Source organism: Harpegnathos saltator, unplaced genomic scaffold, assembly GCF_003227715.2.
Source record: "Harpegnathos saltator strain DR-91 unplaced genomic scaffold, Hsal_v8.6 scaffold59, whole genome shotgun sequence".
Lineage (NCBI taxonomy): Eukaryota > Metazoa > Arthropoda > Insecta > Hymenoptera > Formicidae > Harpegnathos > Harpegnathos saltator.
The window spans coordinates 1,320,247-1,340,551 of NW_020230415.1; the positions used below are offsets into that span (position 1 = coordinate 1,320,247).

At 40.2% G+C, this 20,305-nt stretch overlaps 2 protein-coding genes across 3 annotated transcripts in view; both read right to left on the bottom strand.

Annotated features, from left to right (window-relative positions):
- Nucleotides 1-8,631: 8,631 nt before the first annotated feature.
- On the bottom strand, nt 8,632-11,572 carry LOC112589737 (uncharacterized). The gene is made up of 2 exons (XM_025304149.1): nt 9,540-11,572; nt 8,632-9,177 (listed from the first exon to the last, which is right to left on the bottom strand). The coding sequence occupies exons 1-2, from the start codon at nt 11,336-11,338 to the stop codon at nt 9,174-9,176; spliced, it is 1,803 nt and encodes a 600-aa protein (XP_025159934.1). The 5' UTR covers nt 11,339-11,572; the 3' UTR covers nt 8,632-9,173.
- A 2,325-nt stretch (nt 11,573-13,897) lies between these two features.
- LOC105189428 (UDP-glucuronosyltransferase) overlaps nt 13,898-20,305 on the bottom strand; it is a 62,307-nt gene continuing 55,899 nt past the window's right edge. For both annotated transcript variants that reach the window (XM_025304133.1, XM_025304132.1), the window contains one exon: nt 13,898-14,369. In XM_025304133.1, the coding sequence (XP_025159918.1) occupies nt 14,075-14,369 (295 nt within the window). In that variant the 3' untranslated portion in view covers nt 13,898-14,074. The remainder of the gene's footprint in view (nt 14,370-20,305) is intronic.

Genomic DNA, 20,305 nt, shown 5'->3' on the forward strand with positions numbered 1-20,305 from the left:
CCCCCTGCCGTCACTGAGCGCGGAGCGGTGGTAGGGAGACAGTGGGTGTTACCTCTTGAATTTCGCCCGAAATGTGCAGATCGTCTCCAGCTCTGATCTAAAGCATCCTTAAAAGATCGTTCTAAGGCCCACATCATTTGTTCATATTAAAGCGTTATTTCGTAAAATCTAAGGCATTTCTAAAAAACCTTCTAAGGCCCTCCTCAACTTTCTCTATCAAAACCTATATTTATTAAATTTAAGGCATCCCTTAAAAATCCTTTTAAAACCCTTTTCACTTTTCCCTATCAAAGACTTAATCCCTAAAAGATCGATCTTAGGGCCTAATGTGGTAATAATGAGGCATTCCCTTTCAAAGCATCCTACCTTCAGCCTTATCGGGGCCTTATACTTCATAAGGCCCTAAGAATTTTTTGCTCGGGATCTTTCTTCTGTTGTTGCCGTGGGCCCTCGTTATCGCAAAATCTCAATAGAAATGTTCAAATGATCATAACTCTGCGGAAAAAAATCGTAGAGACTTCGACGATTCCGTGTTGTTTTCGTCTCGGAAAGCCCTTTTGAACGAGCCCTCACTCAACCCCACATGCCATTTAAGACATTACTATATAAATACTATGTAAATATACAGTGTCTTAAAACTAACGGACCTCCCGGATAACTTTGCAGGATTAAGTTTTCATAAAAAACTTTAAATACAAAAGTTGTAGAAAATCGTATAACGGACTTGATGGTGACCTTGAATTTGACCTTGGCCATGTTCTTCAAGGTTATTTGGAGGTCAACTTGTGTTTTCTAAATAGGAACCCTTATTTTTTATTATACTGTTTTTTCTACTAGTTAATTTAAACAACTTTTGTCTTACACATTTTTTTATTTGTCTAATATTTTTTGAGATATTTGAGGAAAACTTGATAACTTTTCAATATTAACTTACGATATCTCGTTAACTATTTGTCGCAAGAAAAAGTGGTACTAGACTTTCTTGCTTTATTTAGTCTCAAGAATATATTGTTACAATAGCGCCCTGACTTTTGTTAACTTACTAACTTTTGTAAATTTAACAAAAGTCAGGGCGCTATTGTAACAATATATTCTTGAGACTAAATAAAGCAAAAAAGTCTAATAATAAGAAATAAGGATTCCCATTTAAAAAACGCAAGTTGACTTCCAAATGACCTTGAAGGTCATGGCCAAGATCAAATTCAAGGTCAGTATCAAGTCCGTTACTCGATTTTCTGTAACTTTTGTGTTTAAAGTTTTTCAAAACTTGATCCTGCAAAGTTATCCGGGGGCTCTGGTATTTTTAAGACACTCTGTATATACACATGTGTACCAAAATTCACTAACGTCGATAACAGATGATAACGTTCCCTACTTTTTGACAAATGGCCCTACGTTATCATTTCTTTCTCACTCACTCACTCACTCATTCGCTCACTCATCCCCCCTCTCCCCCTCTCTCTCACACTCTCTCCATCACATTCTCCCCTTTTCTCCTTCTCTCCCTCTCTCACTCCCCCTCTCTCCCTCCCTCCACTCTCACACTCTCCTCTCTCCCCCTCCCCTCTCTTACCTTCTCTCCTCCCCTCCCTCCCATACTTTCTCCCTCACTCTTTCTCACACTTCCTCCCTTTCTCACTCCCCCTCCCTCTCTCTCCTCTCTCTCTCTCTCTCACCCTCTCCTTCCCTCCCCTCCCCTCCCTATCTCTCTGTCCCTTTCTCTCTCTCTTTTATTTACGCGCATGCTATTTTAGCTGATTCATATCAAGTTTAGAATAAATATTATAAATCATAAAAATAATCTCTGTAGTATAATATAAGTATAATATCCGACTCCAATATACGATGTATTAGGTACATACAGTTTGAAATTTAGGAAGGGGGGAGAGGGAGAGAGTGTGAGAGGAAAAGTGAAAAAATAAAGTAAAACGATACGTAAGCAGCCTAATCATGTAAAATCTAACGTACTATTCTTTTTAAAAAACTGTTAAAACTTATTTTAAATTTATACATCTTCATAAAAATTTCACAACTCAGTATTATATAATATATCCCTCTAAATCTTCCGAAGCATCATTTCTATGGAATATTATTTATTGCATAAATTATTCTGTATTATATTATACCGTATATACCAACAAGTCGAAAAATCGGAGAAGCAGTAGCAAAAAGCATATTTCGGAGAATAAGAAAATATTAGCAGCGTCGCATTCACATTCATGTAAGATCTATGTGTGAAAAGGAAAATTGACAACGCAGCACACACACGTTTGTCTAAAGTCTGTGAGAAAATACAGGGTGCATACGGTATTTGAGGACACTCATATATGTGAATTTCTGGAGAACAATTTTGTTTGTTTTTTTTCTCGTCAGATCATCAATGGAGGTCTATAAAATAACTCAAGAAATGAAAAGACATGCAGTTATCGTCGCTATATACCGCGAAACATACCGATTTATAAATCTCCAATTTACTCAATTGCGCACGATCATTCGTACATAAGGTTCGTCGTGAATTGGAAGCATCAGCTGGCGATGCAGAAACTGTTGCAAAACGTAAAAAAACATGAGGAATGTTCGGACACTACTAGAAATATACAATTTGTCCAACAAGTGCAAAAGATCGTTGACGAAAGTCCTTCAAAGTCCATGAGGGCCATTGCGAGGGACCTGAATGTCTCTGAGAGCCTAATCTGTCGAGTTGTCCACGAAGACCTCCGCTATTCGTCCTACGTTATGCGCAGAGAACAGTTTATGTCGGCACAAACTCGGGAACAGAGACTTATCCGAGGAAAACGTCTTTTAAACAAGTTTAAGCACCCTGAAGTTCCTAACATGTTGTGGTTTTTTTCTGACGAAAAAAATTTCGACCAAGACCAAAAAATCAATCGGAGAAATGACAGGTGGTTATGCTCACATCCTACAGAGGTTCCCCGTGTTATGCACACGAAGTTTCCAGCAACTGTCATGGTTTTAGGAGTTGTGAGCAACAAAGGACATGTTATGCCACCCCACTTCTTTCGTCAGGGGCTTCGAGTGAATGCTGCCGCCTACATCAAGGTTTTAGAAACAGTTATGAGATCCTGGATTGATAATGTACGTGGGGACAGACCATACATATTCCAGCAAGACTCTGCTCCTTCACACAAAGCCATGACGACACAAGATTGGATGACCGAAAATTTCTATGACCACATTACCCCAAACTTATGGCCATCTAGCTCCCCAGACCTTAACCCCTGGATTATTACATATGGGGCGTAGTTGAGCGGGAATAAACATCCTCATAATAATATTTCATCACTGAAGGATGCTATAACAACAACAATGATCAAAATGAACAAAGAGCATTTGATTCAGGCATGCAATCATTTCCGATCCCGGATTGAGTCCGTTATTGCCGCTAATGGGGATTTTATTGAGTAATTGTATAGTCTAGGAGTCAATTAACGTCGTGTAAAAATTTCATGGAATTATAATAAATTTTGCAAAAAATATGAACAAATTAGTTTTAATGTCAATTTGTCCTCAAATACCGTACGCACCCTATATAATATTAGAAAATGGTATTTAATATTTTGGACAAAATGCAATGAGAAAACTTCATGGTATATGTGCCACTCTGCCCAAGTAGATAGATATTGTAGGTAGATACGCTGTGATATTTCTTTACAATTGCACTATGCTTCATGACTGCTTGTGCATATTTTCTTATGCTACAATTAATCGTAATGATATGATATACAATATTACACGAAATAAAAATGCTTGATGAAAACGTGAACAATAGAATAATTTGCATATACAGGGTGCACGATTTATCTGAAGACATTGAAATATCTCGAGAACTATGCATTGGATAAAAAAAAGTGAAAAAAGTTAATGAAAGTTGTTAGTTAGAAAGTTGCTCGAAGGGGGACATCCAATGATACCAAACTCGACTTTCCACCTCACCCCCTGGGGGTGGCGGTTGGGGGCAACTTTGAAATCTTAAATGGAAACCCCCATTTTTTATTGCAGATACGGATTCTACGCCACAAAATACGTAAACTTTGTCCGAAACTTTTTTTTATTCGTGATAGATGGCGCTGTAATCGCAAAAAATTATATTTTCCTCAATTCTCCAGAAATGATCATTGGATTGAGAAATAAAAAATACCTGTTCAATATTTTTAAAGAACATAATAAAAGTTATTCCCCCCCCATCCTCTCGGGGTAGAGTGGGTGATAACGTTCAAATCTCAAATGGGGACCCACATTTTTCATTGCAGAATTAGATTGTACGTGAAATTTTTATTGAAACAATTTTTTTCATTCGTGATAGATAGCGTTGAATTTTATTATATTATTTATTAAAGGATCAATAAATGTATTGAAGTTGAAGGTAAAAATTTCGAACACTTACTCTAATTAATTGAACAGTGAGAGGCAAGGGGACTCACATTAAAAAAGCACCCCGATCTGTGAGAGGCAAAGAGACTCACATTAAAAAAGCACCCGAAGGGAACATAAAACTACTATGTCCTCGTCGTTGTTCCTGTGTAACGCTAAAAGTAGTTTCTCGGAAAAATTCAACGCTATCACGATTGAAAAAAATTGTTTCAATAAAAATTTCACGTACATAACATATTTTATAACTGTATCGTGCATATACAGTCTGTAAAGTAAGAGCGTGTACGGCATAAATGGCATTGGCTTCAAATATCGTCCTAGTTTTTTTGTGAGCCGTATTGTGAGGCATATCTCAAGCACAAGCTTCGAGGAAAAAACATGTACACTTTGAAGCAGCTGACACGACAAATTCGTCTCATTTGGAGGTCTTTACCGAACGAATACGCAGTCAACTTAGTGGAAAGTATGCCTCGGCAGATGCCAGGCAATTATCAATGCCGGTGGTGACTGGACTCATTATTAATGATATTTTAATGGTATTAATAATGGTAACCATTATTAATAGTAAAAGCATTTTTCTTCTCATGGAGTACAACAAATCCATGTACTTAAAATTCATTAAAAATAAATTTTTCTACACATTAACCCGTACACGCTCTTACTTTACAGACTGTAGTAGAAAGTAGCCTCGGAGATGTCAGGCAATTATCAATGCCGGTTGTGACTGGACTCATTATTAATGGTATAGCGTTTTTCTTCTCATGGAGTACAACAAATCCATGTACTTAAAAATCATTAAAAATGAAATTTTTCTACACATTAACCCGTACACGCTCTTACTTTACAGACTGTATGTAAGTTTGTGTTATTCGGAACTTGTCTGTGTAGAGTCCTTATTTGTAACAATGAAGGATTTATAAAATATTCCGTCAGCGAATCCGGTCAACGAAAGTTGAGTGTTTTCATGACTAGATGAACGTTACTCACCAACAGTAAACGCCGAAGCCCCGCTATTTGCAAGTATTATGTGTGAAAAGTCGAAACCCTACAACGTTCAATGGCCTCGATAACAAACGTGATTCAGCTGTAGGTTGAACAAAAATAAGGAGCAACGCAGATTCACCAAGAAAAACAACTTCAACAAAGTAATCGTTCACCATCTGAATCAAACACAGATAATCACAATGAAATCGAGCACGTGGTTCAATAATAAACAATAACCATTATTGGCGTGCGATAAGAGATATAATAAACATTGACTATTATTGGCGTGCATCCACGTTCAAAAATCAAGGACGAGTGACGAGTACCAGATGGTAAAAAGACTTAAAATATATATCGAAAACTCTGTTTGTAAACAGAATGGTACATTATAATCTGTCGAGTATTTTGATGATGGATAGATAATTCAGAAAATATACATTTGAAATTTCTGTACAAATAGCGCGCCCCACACGCATTTGCTACGTTGTTATATATGCGATTTATCTCTGCTCACATGTTTATTTTGTGTAAAGGACTGGTCTTACGATTGTGTTAATAATTTTCTATACGCTAACTTTTATGAAGATGCATATGGAACATTATATGACAACGTTCATGATTTTGAATTGTTAGTGTTATTGTTTTTGTCGGAATCATGAAGGTTACCATGCAGAGCTCCTTGCACAACTTCATAAGTTAACATATAGAAAATCATTAACACAATCGAGCATCGTAAGACTAATATCATATCATTACGATTAATTATAGCATAAGAAAATATGCACAAGCAGTCGTGAAGCATAGTGCAATTGCAAAGAAATATCACAGCGTACCTACCTGCAGTATCTATCTACTTGGGCAGAGCGGCACATATACCATGAAGTTTTCTCATTGCGTTTTGTCCAAAATATTTAATACCATTTTCTAATATTATATATGGATGGATTTGGTATTTAATGTTCTATAATTTTTGTCCTTACAAAAACTTAAAAATTTTGCCAGAGTAATGAGAGGAGGGGGTAGTTCAACATTTGAAATTTTAAAAAACTGAACACATGGTTGCAAAAAGCATGTGTTCTTGCATTGCAAAAGCATTGCAAAACTTTTTTGTCTGAAACTTTTTTTCATATGACTCATAATTTAGAAAATATTTGATAAAAACGATAACGGCTATTTTTTTCAAGGGGTGGTTTCACCCCCTAAACATGCTCCGAAGCCGATATAAAAAAATATGTATCCCTTAGTTTTTGACGCTCTACAACATATCCGAAGCTCATTCAAATCGGTGAGGAACAGTTGTGACACTCTCCTTGTGAGTTGTGCGCCGTTTCGCACGAGGTATCGCATGTTGTCACGATTTGCCGTTGACATCCTAGTGCCTGTTTGAGTGATGATGAAGCGCAAATGTACATATAAATCTTTTTTTAATATGAATGTCTTTTTAGCGTGAACCTTAATCCGGATAAAAAAATAGACCATTTTCTTAAAAAAAACTTGGCTTAAAAAGGAGTTTGATTTCTCGTCGATTTTTTGACATTTTTTCATTTTAAAAATAATTTATTATTAACTTTTTATTGATTTCATAGGTTCACTCCAAAGATATAACTGTTATATTGAATGATTTAAAAGCTGAAGCCGATTCGATTATAAGTTTTTGAGTTCTGATGTCAACCGACGTGTAAAACATGGTTTCGAGAAAAACTCAAAGTTTCGATTACTGTAACGAAGGGAAATCTGGTGGCGGATTCTCCTCCGTTACTAACGGGTCGGCGACCGTCAAGCAGTCGTCGGCCGAGGAACCTCGCCGCGACCCCCCTCGATTAGCCCGACGATCCGAACAGCGGCAAGCGCCGAAGCGGCCCGAAGAGCCGGCCGTAGGAATTCGGGAAAATCCCCCCCCTCCCAGACGGAATCTGGGGGTGAGCCGAACCCCCCGATTACGGAAGATTAGGTATAAATTCCGCGCTCTCGCCGAAATCGAGAGATTGTGGCTAGTCGTCTTCGACCAGCAGCACCGAAAGAGTCTAGTCGTCTTCGAGCAGTATCGCCGAGAGAATCTAGAAGCATCACCGACGAGGATCACCGAGAATCGCGACCGAGGAAGGATCACCAGGAGGAGATCGAGGAAATAGGCGAAGAATTCATTCCGATATTCGCGGGGCACCGACGTCTTCCTCTCCAACCAGCAGAAAATACGGCGATCAAGTTGCGGGACTGTCTACAAGATCGCCGGCCGGCGACAAATCGGTCCGTATCACCGCTAGAAAAAGTGTGCCGTCCCGATTCTCTCCGTCCGGCGACGTCTTCGTCACCGGCGGGTAGAATTTCTAGAAGTTAAGTTTCTGTGCTGTCACCGGTCGGTCCGTATCACCGCTAGAATAAGTGTGCCGTCCCGATTCTCTCCGTCCGGCGACGTCTTCGTCACCGGCGGGTAGAATTTCTAGAAATTAAGTTTCTGTGCTGTCACCGGCCACAAGTCGGTCCGTATCACCGCTAGAAAAAGTGTGCCATCCCGATTCTCTCCGTCCGGCGACGTCTTCGTCACCGGCGGGTAGAATTTCTAGAAGTTAAGTTTCTGTGCTATCACCGGCCACAAGTCGGTCCGTATCACCGCTAGAAAAAGTGTGCCGTCCCGATTCTCTCCGTCCGGCGACATCTTCGTCACCGGTGGGTAGAATTTCTAGAAGTTAAGTTTCTGTGCTGTCAGCGGTCACCGGTCGGTCCGTATCACCGCTAGAATAAGTGTGCCGTCTAGATTCTCTTCGTCCGGCGACGTCTTCGTCACCGGCGGGTAGAATTTCTCTAAGTTAAGTTTCTGTGCTATCACCGGCTACAAGTCGGTCCGTATCACCACTAGAATAAGTGTGCCGTCCAGATTCTCTCCGTCCGGCGACGCACAGTGTGCCGAAAGTCGTTAAACGTGGCCAAAATAGAAAAAAATGGAAATCGTAATTTTTGGTTCCCCTTTACAGTATATTTTCGAGAAGGTCCAAATTAATCAATTGTAGTTAAAGTATATCGGAATTCGACTGTATAACGAAGATATATAGAATGAAAGTTATATATATTGAGATGTAAGAAATAGCACGATTATAATCCTCAGAATGATATATCTGATTTTGCTTCGAAAAAGTTTCCATGATCAAAATGACTTTTCCTGTTTAATATCTGATCCGTTTACTTTCATTTACAAGGAAAATAATATTAGAAAGTCTTATATATATCACATAACAATTAAATGTAAAGAAGTTATATTTTATATACTGTCTATCATCTATTTCGTGGCATACAAAAAATTCACGATCTGCCACAACGTTGTACTTTTGTCAAAACAAAGGTAGGATGTTTATTAATGTTTATACAGAAGTAGAAACAGCGGTATCCAGCGGTTACAAAGATATGATAAATTTTATGAGCAGCGGTCCATACTTATACGCTTACGGTCAAATCCTCTCAGTTGTAGATAATACCGATTCATATCAAAATTAAATTGTCGACCAAAATAATTTACTCTAGTTAAATTTATGACGTTGGCAAACAAACTAACAATTAACCACAAACTTTAAGGGGGAATATACAGTCAGAGGCGCGAAAAAAGGAGGTTTTTCAAGAATTTTTTTAAACTAAATGACTATACTTATTTATTCAAAAACTTTTCTATAATGTTAAGCTATGTTTGAAGAACATTTTGTAATTTTTTTAGCCAATAATAATAGTAATATAAGTTTTAGCGATGACGTAAATGCGAATCGTAAAAAAAAAGATGCATTCTCGTGGACATCATATCTTGGGCAGGATTATCTGAAACAAAAAAAGCAAAAAGATTTCGTTTGTATAGGACTTTGTCTTCCGGGTGAACGAAGGATTTAAAAAAAATTTGAATTTTGAATTTTTTAGAGTACTTTGAAGTTAAGGTCACGATTTTCGCTTAAAAAATTGACCGTATTATGTTTATAAAACGAGTTCTAATTATTGAAAACAAAAATCCTTCGTTCACCCGGAAGCTTAACATGTATAAAATAAGTATGCACAATTTGAAAATGATCGGTGCATTAGATTTTGAGATATCGTGTCCACCAACTTTGAAAATGTGGTTTTGAGAAAAACGCGTTTGAAGTTTTCAGTATGAATAAAACCTCCATAACAATTTTTTTTCAACTTACACAGAATCGTCTATTCCAGGACCATAAAATAAGTCCTCGACGCCTTCCAGAATGTCCAATTGTTCAGAATTTTTCTGCCTTTGTAGGATTCTTGCCTCCCGCGTAGCGAGTTTCGCTCTATACTCGGCGGCGTTAATTCGTTTTTCGTCCAATTTTCGGCAATAATCGACAGAATTACGTCCTAATTTCACTCCCATTGAATAAAGAATAGCTAGATGACTCGATGATCCTTCGTTAAAAACACACGCTGAAATTTTAGCAGCAATATCTACTATTGTAGAGCCACTTGGAACAATTTTTGGCGTAATTTTCCAAATCAACTGATTATAGCTCTCATTGTTATTTTGGTCGAAGCCGCCAATACATCTTTTTAGTAAGGTATCCGAGCTCAAATCTTCGTAAACAGGTCGAATTGCTTGCAATATGTCATTACTAAAATTGTCATATGAGTGCACGAACGATTGAAGCTTGTCCATGGCTGCAGCACGCTGCCACTCACACCAAGAATCTTCGCCAACTGGACACATATCGTGTTGAGGATTCTCATTTGTAGAAGCGTAGTGGTAAAATGTGGCCCAAATACCTTTTTTCATGTCCTCAATATTCTCACAATTACGTCGAATTGCTAGTCCGTAATAAACCGTGAGCTTGTCTATCGTTTTTCCGGTTAATTTGCCTTTTCCTCCCAAAACTTTTCTTTTTATTCTTTTCTTATTTTTCGTTTCAACTTCAACGACAGTGTTATTGACGATATTACGGAGGCGAGCTCCCATTCTTTTTTGGACATGCCCAACACATTCTTTCTTGAAAATTTCAAAATCATTGCCATAATCAACTTTTTGTAATATTCCAGTAAATGTTTTCGAGTCTCCGTCTCCGATATAATAACGATATTTTACACCGTATTTTTCCTCAGAACGGTTAAACATTTCTATTACCGCATCCACTTCCATTTTGCCAGAGGAACTTGTATGATTTGCGGAGCAATTTTCCTTATGTGTTTCGTACCATTCTTTGTATTCATTCTCTTTGACATTCATTTTTTTACTCCAAACTTCACACATTTTACAGTAGATACTTTTTACGCATACATCAATAATTTTACTACTATAATAGCCAATTAATGATGCTACACCAAACAATGAATTAAAACCACGCTTTTGCCACGTTCCGTCTCCCGATATAGTTAGTTCATTTGTATAATCTAAATTGTATTTCTTACATGTTTCTTTTTTTTCTTCTTCTACAGCATTTGAAAAAATTTTCTCAGCAACGGTATTCACACACTCTTTCATATTTTTAACCATAATATCGTAAGTTGTTTGATTTAAAAATGGTGGCAGGTCCATTAAACCGCAAAACTTTTTACACCCTTCTAATCCTAGTCCTAAAATTCTCATCACGTAAATAAATCTGCGATTTATTTCATAAGTATGGCCGATAAAAGGGCAAGAGGATATGTAATTGGGCGGACACGTGTTACACATTACAGTAATTTTGAATCCGAGGCCACGATCACTGCACGTTTGAAATTGTACATCACCATTGCATATCTTGCACTTTACTACATTCGAAATGACCGAAAAAACTGTAAAAAAATTCAGAATTCTGTATTCTACAGTATTGTCTGTTGGCACATGCATGTCCTCGAGATACTTTATTTTTTTTGCAGATGTACTGAAACTTAATGAGTCAGTTTCGGCCGTTTTTGGATTAAAACTCTGCCTCCGTTTTTTAAACCTGTCTTTTCGAGCTGCACTATTTTGCCGGGTATTTCTGTTCACTTTACGATCTTCCATAGTAGAAAACGGCACGAAAATCTTTTGCACAGGCGCACAACAAGCGTACAATTCAAAGACTGATGCGAGACTAACGGTTCTACCGGTCTTGAAAACAAACGTGTTTATACCTGCGCCCTACGTGCCGTTCGTGCTTCAACGGGTCGGACGGGCGGGTCTTCTAGACGCTCTAACTTACTCAGTTTTGCTCGGATCAACTTGAAATTTTGACACAACATTCCTGAGATGTTGTACTTTCATATAAAAAAATAAAAAAGAACCATTTTTTCAAATTTCTGACTGTATATTCCCCCTTAAACTTTTATTTACTTCGAACGCGATAACAACTGTTTAATAATGCAACCTAGTAAACATTTTATGTCGAATATGTAACATATATGTTTAATGTTATACACAGAGATGTTTCTGCTATATATTTGACTTTTGTTACATATCTGAAACGCAACAAAGCTTATATATGTAGCAGAACCATCTCTGTACATAACATTTAACATATATGTTACGTATATGACAAAAAATGTTTACCGTGAACGTTTACGGGGAAAATTGTAGTTTTTAACGTAAAATAAACAAATCATAAATTGATAAACAACATAAACAATATGAATATAAAAAACAAATAACAATAAAAAATATAAATATGAAAATTATAAATATAAAAGCTAAAGGTTATATAAGATAAACATTTTTTGTTGCTTTGTTTTTATATATATAAACTATTTTATAACATTACCGTGACAGAAATTTCCTCCTAGGTAGAAATGGGAATCCTTATGGGTAATGGGTATAGCGCGTATATAAATTTGGTATATAAATTTGGTACCTATTGTTATGAGACAGCTCAACTATACATCTGTTTGTATAGCTGGTACTTTATGCCCGCTTCTGTACATAAATTACTTGTACATGGGGCTAGCATAATATCAGCATCTATTTTACCGATTGGTCTTCTTTCTGAGGAAGCTCAAGAAACTAGGAATAAGGATTGCAGAGATATAAGAGAATATCATACCAGAAAAATATCGAGAATCGCGACGAACGAGGATTTATTTAAAAGACTTTTGCTTTCCTCAGACCCTGTCATTTCGTCCTTCAAACAAACTTCTGTTAAAAAAGCCTTTTCCTACAGAAGTTCTTCAATTGTTAGCAGCTCCAACTTTGGAAGATACAGTTTTATTGCATGGTGAATAACTATATATCATAAAATAATACAAAAATATGAAAACAAAAAAAAATAAAATAAACAAAAATAAAAAAATATAAAAACAAAAATATACGTGTTATTTACTTAAACAATATGTCAATATTATTTAGTTATTACGCTATTATGTTACTTTCGTATTTTTTCCCGTAGAATCGAGTAGTGTAATCAGTTTTGTTCTACAGTTATTATTTAGTTATTTGTTTATAACAATTCATTGCAACATTGATTTTTGCAACTTCCTTTTTACGAGAAAAATGACTCCTCATGCTACAGTTCTATTTCCAATTATCAGTTTTTGGCTAACCTTCCTGGTTCAGCCATAATTAATTTTGGCCACTTTTCGGGGCTTTCGGCACACTGTGCGACGTCTTCACCGGCGAGTAGAATTAGTACAAATAAGTATCTGTGCTCGCTACAATCTGAATTCGGAAGGAAGTGTACAAAGACAATAAACGGTAGCCGACCGGTGCCCACTCGTAAAGATCACAAATAATTACGTGCAGAAAACCTTTCTCTCCCGCCAGTAACCACCGTCGTCACGCGCGCCCGAGCGATCGCCGACAAGGGGGCGCGCCGATCAGCCCGAACGAACGAACGAAAACGACGCGAGAAGGACGCGCGTCCGAGCCAGCTCGCCCTACGCCGGCGAACCGGCGAGCGCTCGCGAGCAACCCCCGCGAGAGAGCGAAGACGACGCGCGCCCGGGAAGAGAGGTCGCGGCGTCACATTACTATTTTTCATACTTATAGTATGTTTCTGGCTAATCTCTACTATATTATTCTGGCTAGTAGAATAACCCTTCTGAATCTTCGTAAAAATCGTAATTTCTCTACATTACTTCAGCTGGCCATACGAGCTCTCTTTGTAGTATCAGTACTCTCGATTTCTGCATGTGAGTCGCCGTTTATTCGTGTAATCAGCAAACAACTTACATTGCTGATCAATAATTATTCCCATCGTCTCCATACCTTTTAGAATGGTAACGTAATCCTCGTTAAACACTCCTGCAATCAAATATGCACAAGATTCGAGAAAGAACTGAGTTCGAACGACCATTAGAGATTACAATCTTGTTGAGGATATACACACATATAAAGACCACTATACATGTAGAAAATCCTGTTTCTTTATTTGTTTCTTTGTTTGCTCTGTTCCTTCGACAACGAAAAATTCCTACTTGCTTCGACCCGTACCTGATAGCGTCGAACGGTCGGACGTTAAATCGCTTATAACTTTGTTAATATTTCGAATTTCGAAAAAACAACATATTCTTAAGATGTACTATAAAAATATGTAAACAAAATTTTTTCGATCTTCCGAAAGTTCTGGACAAAATAAGGCCCCCTTAATTAAAAATACACTTTATTAAAATCTCCTGCATACATATATAGAATATTGAAAGGAAAATAGAAAGAGAGAGAGAATGAAAAATATTTCTCTCCCTCCTAACAATTCGTTGCCGGCTATTGTTCTTCTTTCGCGCAAAGCGCATAAACGGCAAGTCATTGCATAAAATTCTGCTTCTGTTCTGCCTACTTGTCTTTCTTTGACTTGACCGCTGCGCTGTCCTTCGTGCACGCACGCGTTCCGAACAAGAGCCTCTTGATCTTTCGCAGAATAAACAGTGCGGCCAAAAGCACCGCGCTAACCACGAACAATAAGAAGGCATAAACGTCTAGTAAGTGATGTTGCCACCAAGAGAGATGCATGGCCGGTGACTGAAGGAAGTTACCATGTTTCACAACATATTCCACCCAATATATAGCCGTATCCAGAGCATTCATGGGACGATCGAGAAACAACCTCGAGAGTTTCTGTACGTTCTCGCTAAAACAAACAAGGAAAAGATGAATTCGCCAGAAATCGATTCGGAGACACGGGATTGGGGAGTAACGTATTAGCGTTGCATGTTATTTTTTCCCGGTAATGTTTTCGATAACCAAGTGCTGAAGGCATTCCTTGTGCTGAAGTTCTCCTCCCCTTTCTTTTCTCGTTAGAAACAACAACAGCGACGTAATTACATTTTTCGGCCAACAGTAACGGTAACGGATGCAACCCCGTTACCTCGCGCATGCTGAATTCACCCGCATGAAATGCGGGCGAGGCATAAAGGGTCTTCGCAAGATCGAAGGTTGAAAAAGTGGCGGAAGTACTACTGTGATCAAAAAGTATCCGAACTTTATTTTCAAAAATCAAAATTACAATTCAATCATCAAAATTCTTATAGTCTCCTTCAAAGTAGTCCCCATTGCTTGCAACGCACATATGCCAGCGTTTGATCCAGTCCTGGAAACATCGCTCATATGCGGCAGATGGTATGGCCTTCAATTCACGCAGCAATTTTTCTTTGATGTCTTCAATTGCAAGCTGTCCGCGATGTGTTTTTTTCAGTAGAGGGAACAGGAAAAAGTCGCAGGGGGCCATGTCTGGTGAATACGGTGCTTGCGGAGCGACATTCGTTGAGTTTTTGTCAGAAATTCACGTACAAGTTTCGAGATATGCGATGGTGCGTTCAGGGTTTTCGGAATCAAGCGCGATGCGACCTGTTTCATGTCCAGTATATTGGACAAAACGTGCTGGCACGATCTAAATGATATTCCAACTTCATCTGCTACTTCTCGCACATTCATCACATCGACGATTTTGGAACACCAATTCTTTCACTTTCTCAATGTAAGCGTTATCCGTTGACGTTGATGATTTTCCAGAACGTGCATCGTCTTCAACGGATTCTCGTCCTTCTTGAAAGTTCTTAAATCACTCAAACGTACTTGTTTTCGATAAACAATCATCGCCATAAGCTTTTTGCAACATTTTGAATGCGTCTGTGAACGAAATTTCGTTTGCAACAAAAAATTTCAAACAAATTCTTTGCTCCATATTTTTCAACATCGTAAAAATTGCCGTGCATAATAATCTTCACTGACATAAACAACTGCTATTTTCAAACGGCTTGAAGGAACGCCATGATTTTTTCACCAAATGTGAAGGACATGTGTACCAACTTAAGAAAGCAAACGGATTTGATTTACAGTTTAGCCGCGATTTTTAAAAAATAAAGTTCGGATACTTTTTGATCACAGTAGTATCCTAACGACTTGTGCACTATTTCGTGAGTAACGATAACGATAATTAGCCACATCTCAAAATGAGTAATGGCGACTGTGACGGATCGTTTCGGAAAAAGCAGCTCGATTCGCCCGATTCGTCGTTTTGCGAAATGCAAAACCGTCGAAACTAGGAGAGCTCACGACCGACGCGACGTGTTTTCGTCAACATCACCGAGACCGTCATCAGTCCGACGCGAAATCTCGGTGTCTGTTCAAGTTGAAGGCACGTCGAATTTTCTGCTAGATTTTCCATTTCCCCACCGCCTACTCTCGTTCTGCACTGATAAATCATTTGGCCCTTTATTCGCGCGCAATACGCATCCGAGAGTTAAGCAAGATTCGATTACAATAGCACGCGAGTACGCTCTGTTTGTCTAGTGATATGTAACGCGGCGCAGCTGGTTGCGGATCGATACTGACGGGCTAATAAGATTTAAAGCAACGAGCCTCCAGGCTCTTGAAGTCCTTTTAATACGTGGTTCCTGGTTATACAACTTTACTGCATTAACTTACATCAACAGTGGAGTTGCGTTTCTCCCGCTAAACAAAGTTATTCCATTCGCCGGCGGGAATGAACCTATGACCGTGAGGTCAAACGAGTAGAAACATGACGAGGGAGGGGGGAGGAAAGGGGCGAAACGAAATCGGAAAATACATACAGGAAAAAACGTATTAGCAGATCGAGCGAAAATAAACTGAGCAGATAAGAAAAAGAGGAAGAAGGGAAAGAAAAAGAGAGAGAGAGAAAAAGAGAGAGAGAGAGAGAGAGAGAGAGAGAGAGAGAAAGAACATACAACTAGAAGATACAATTATTTCTTATGAAATCTCCGTATTTTAATAATCGCCATATGTTTGTACCTGTCCGTCTGCTTCTTGAGACTCCAAATATGTGTGCATTTTTGCGTTTATTAGAGATGTGCGAATCAAGAATTTTTATGTCGAATCGAATCGAATCTATGAAATTTCATTCGAATTCGAATCGAATCGAATGAAATCAAATCGAATCATTAAAAAATTTAACATGACTATTAAACATATAAATAATGATGGAAGATTTTAATATAAAAGGGAATATTAATATCGTAATATCATCTTAAAGTAAAATATACAGGGTCCTCAAAAAGTCCGGGAACGCTAAAATATTTCGAAAAATATGGAAGATACGAAGAAATGTTTGATACAAAAGTTATGGGGCTTAAAAAGATCGATTTAGTAGTCATATCTACCAGGTGTGTCGGTAATTCCTTTCCGGTTTTTTCGCTAAAGAAAACACGTTATTTACAATGGATAGTTAAAATATATTTATTCAAAGTATTGGCCATTTGATTCTATACATTTTGCCCATCTCTCAGGCAATTTATGGATGCCATTTCAAAAGAACTGTTTCTCCTTTGAGCTAAACCATTCATCGAGCCATTTTTTAACTTCTTCGAAATCGGCGACGTACTGCTCAGCGCGTGCCCCATCGATGCGAAAAGGTGGTAGTCGGATGGAGCCAGGTCTGGAGAGTACGGCGGGTGCGATAAAACTTCCCATCCAAGTGATTTCAACACTTCTTTGACTGGTTTTGCTGTATGAGACGGCGCGTTGTCATGCTGCAAAATCACCTTATCATGTCTTTGAGCGTATTGTGGACGTTTTTCGACCAATGCACAGTTCAAATCGATCATTTGTTGTTAGTAGCGATCAGTATTAACTGTTTCTCCAGGTTTCAACAGTTCATAATATACGACACCAACCTGGTCCCACCAGACACAGAGCATGGTCTTGCGACCAAAGCGATTTGGCCTTGCAGTCGATGGGCCGCCTTCGCCAGGTGATAACCATGATTTTTTTCGCTTGGGATTTTCGAAATAAATCCATTTTTCATCACCCGTTACTATTCGATGCAGAAATGACTTCCTTTCATACCTTTGAAGCAGCATTTCACTGACGATTTTTCGATTTTCCAATTGCCTGTCATTCAATTCATGTGGCCAGGTGATAACCATGATTTTTTTCGCTTGGGATTTTCGAAATACGAGGGCGGTCCGATAAGTACTTAGCCTCACCGCCCGATGGCGCCACTATCGCAAGAGAAATTTACTATCGTGTAGTACATTCTCGTAGACGGCTACTGTCGAAATTTCAGCCGAATCGGACTCGTAGTTTTGTTTTGACCGCGTGTGGAAGCGGGCGTGTCCGCGGATTTTAGAAAAATGGAAAAAGAGCAATATCGATCGGTGATTCGATTCTTGTTTTTGGAAGGGAAATCGCGCAGCGAAATCAAAGAGCGCTTGGATGCTGTGTACGGTGACTCTTTTCCTTCGATGGCGACCGTCAAAAATTGGTTTAACGAGTTTCAACGTGGTCGCACGTCGGTTTTTGATGAGCCACGCCCAGGTGCCCCGAAAACGGCTACCACGGAGGATAACATGACAAAAATCCACGATCTCGTATTGGCAGACCGCCGATTGAAGGTGCGCGAGATAGCTGAGACAGTAGGCATCTCAAAAGACCGTGGGCCATATCCTGCATGAAATTTTGGGCATGAGAAAGCTGTCGGCGCGATGGGTGCCGCGTTTGCTCACTCCGGACAACAAGCGCAACCGTGAGACCACTTCAGAGCAGTGTTTGACGCTGTTTAAGCGCAATCCGAAGAAGTTTCTGCGTCGTTTCGTGACCGTCGACGAAACATGGATCCACTGGTACACACCAGAGACCAAGGAACAGTCGAAACAATGGACTTCACCCGGCGAACGTGCTCCGAAGAAGGCGAAGACTGTCCTATCGGTCGGAAAGGTGATGGCTACCGTTTTCTGGGATTCACAAGGTGTGATCTACATCGACTACCTGGAGAAGGGCAAAACGGTCACAGGGCTGTACTATGCCGAATTATTGGGCCGATTCAACGCCGAATTGCAGAAAAAACGGCCCCATTCGGCGAAGAAAAAAGTGCTCTTCGACCGTGACAACGCACCGGCTCATACCTCCGCCCTCGCCACGGTCAAATTGGTCGAATTGGGCTACGAACTGCTGCCCCATCCACCGTATTCTCCAGATTTGGCCCCGTGCGACTTCTTTTTGTTTCCAAACTTGAAAAAGTCACTCGCCGGGCAGAAATTTGAGTCGAATGAGGAGGTCATCGCCGCCACGGAGGCCTACTTTGCAGACCTCGAGAAAACGTATTTTTCAGACGGGTTAAAGAAGTTGGAGCATCGCTGGGTCAAGTGTATCGAGCTAAAAGGAGACTATGTTGAGAAATAAATCGCCACTTTTCCAAAATTTTCGTTTTTCTTTTGTAGGCTAAGTACTTATCGGACCACCCTCGTATGTGACGGCCGAACTCCGCTGTTCGGTCGTTGCTACGCGTTTCGCGCCGATAATGCTCGTCGGAGTCCAGGTTCGAGGAGGAGTAAAGCAGCGAGACACTTGAAAATGGTAATAGAAATAACTTAGCTTTATTCTATGCTTACTGAGATACAAGAGTTCGGCCCCGAAGGCGTTGTCGCGGGTCGCGTCTATTAGGCGCGTCGGTACGGTACGGTGAGCGGTACAAGCGCGCGTACGGATGGATAGGCCGCGCGGAAGGCGGGGCCTATTGCGCGACGCGTGTAGACGGTAACGACGGTAACGGCGCGGTGATCGGTCTCGCTTCGCGACGCTGGGCGTCTCGGACAATTATCGCCCATACACTCTCGCAATCGCTCGCGTATAGATGGTCGCCGGACCGGAGATTTCGACTCCCGGTCGAACGTACGCACGCGAGTCGCGGAATACGCGAAATGATTTCGTCCGTCGAGGCCGAGGACTCTCGACAGAGAAGGCGTACGCACCTTCCCTTTTCCCTACGTTCGCAGAGGAAAGCGACCAAGTGCTGCGGACACTCAGCGGAGACGGCGGACACACCGTCCCGGGTTTTTGGTCGCTAGACGGATCGCCTAAAGGCTGAGTACGCTCAGCGGAGTTCGCCGACGGACGAACCCCTGACTCAAGGCGGTGGGTTAAGGCGAGAGACTGTCGAGTACGCTCGACTGAGCATGCGCACGCACGAGCCCAGGAAGACGGGAGACGGCTAAGTATCGAGTACGCTCGATCGAGACTGCGGACGCACAATCCCGTGTTCTTAGTCGCCGGTCGGATAGTCGGAAAGCGGAAGGCAGAGCGAAACGGTCCGGATATTCTCTCTTTCGGCATGAAGTGTCTAGATCGAATCGGCGGTACGGATCGGTCTGGTCTCTAGAAGCTCGATCGCCGTCGTTTTATAGTTGTTCGCGCTACGATTGATACGGCGGCGATCGTGCGGCGCGCCTATCGGCGCGTGATCGCGGCCGCGCGCGCTAGCGGCGGCGCGAAATAACGGCGCGCGATCGTTTCGATCGTTTAGGGTGGCGCAAAGCGCCGTTCTTCGGCCCGACAGGTGATCGGTCGGGCCGGTAATAACGAGGTGCATTTGCGCCTCGTTACAAATAAATCCATTTTTCATCACCCGTTACTATTCGATGCAGAAATGACTTCCTTTCATACCTTTGAAGTAGCATTTCACTGACGATTTTTCGATTTTCCAATTACCTGTCATTCAATTCATGTGGCACCCATCTTCCCATCTTTTGGATCTTTCCCATCGCTTGTAATCGTTCACAAATTGCTACTCGGCTCACATTCAACTTTTCT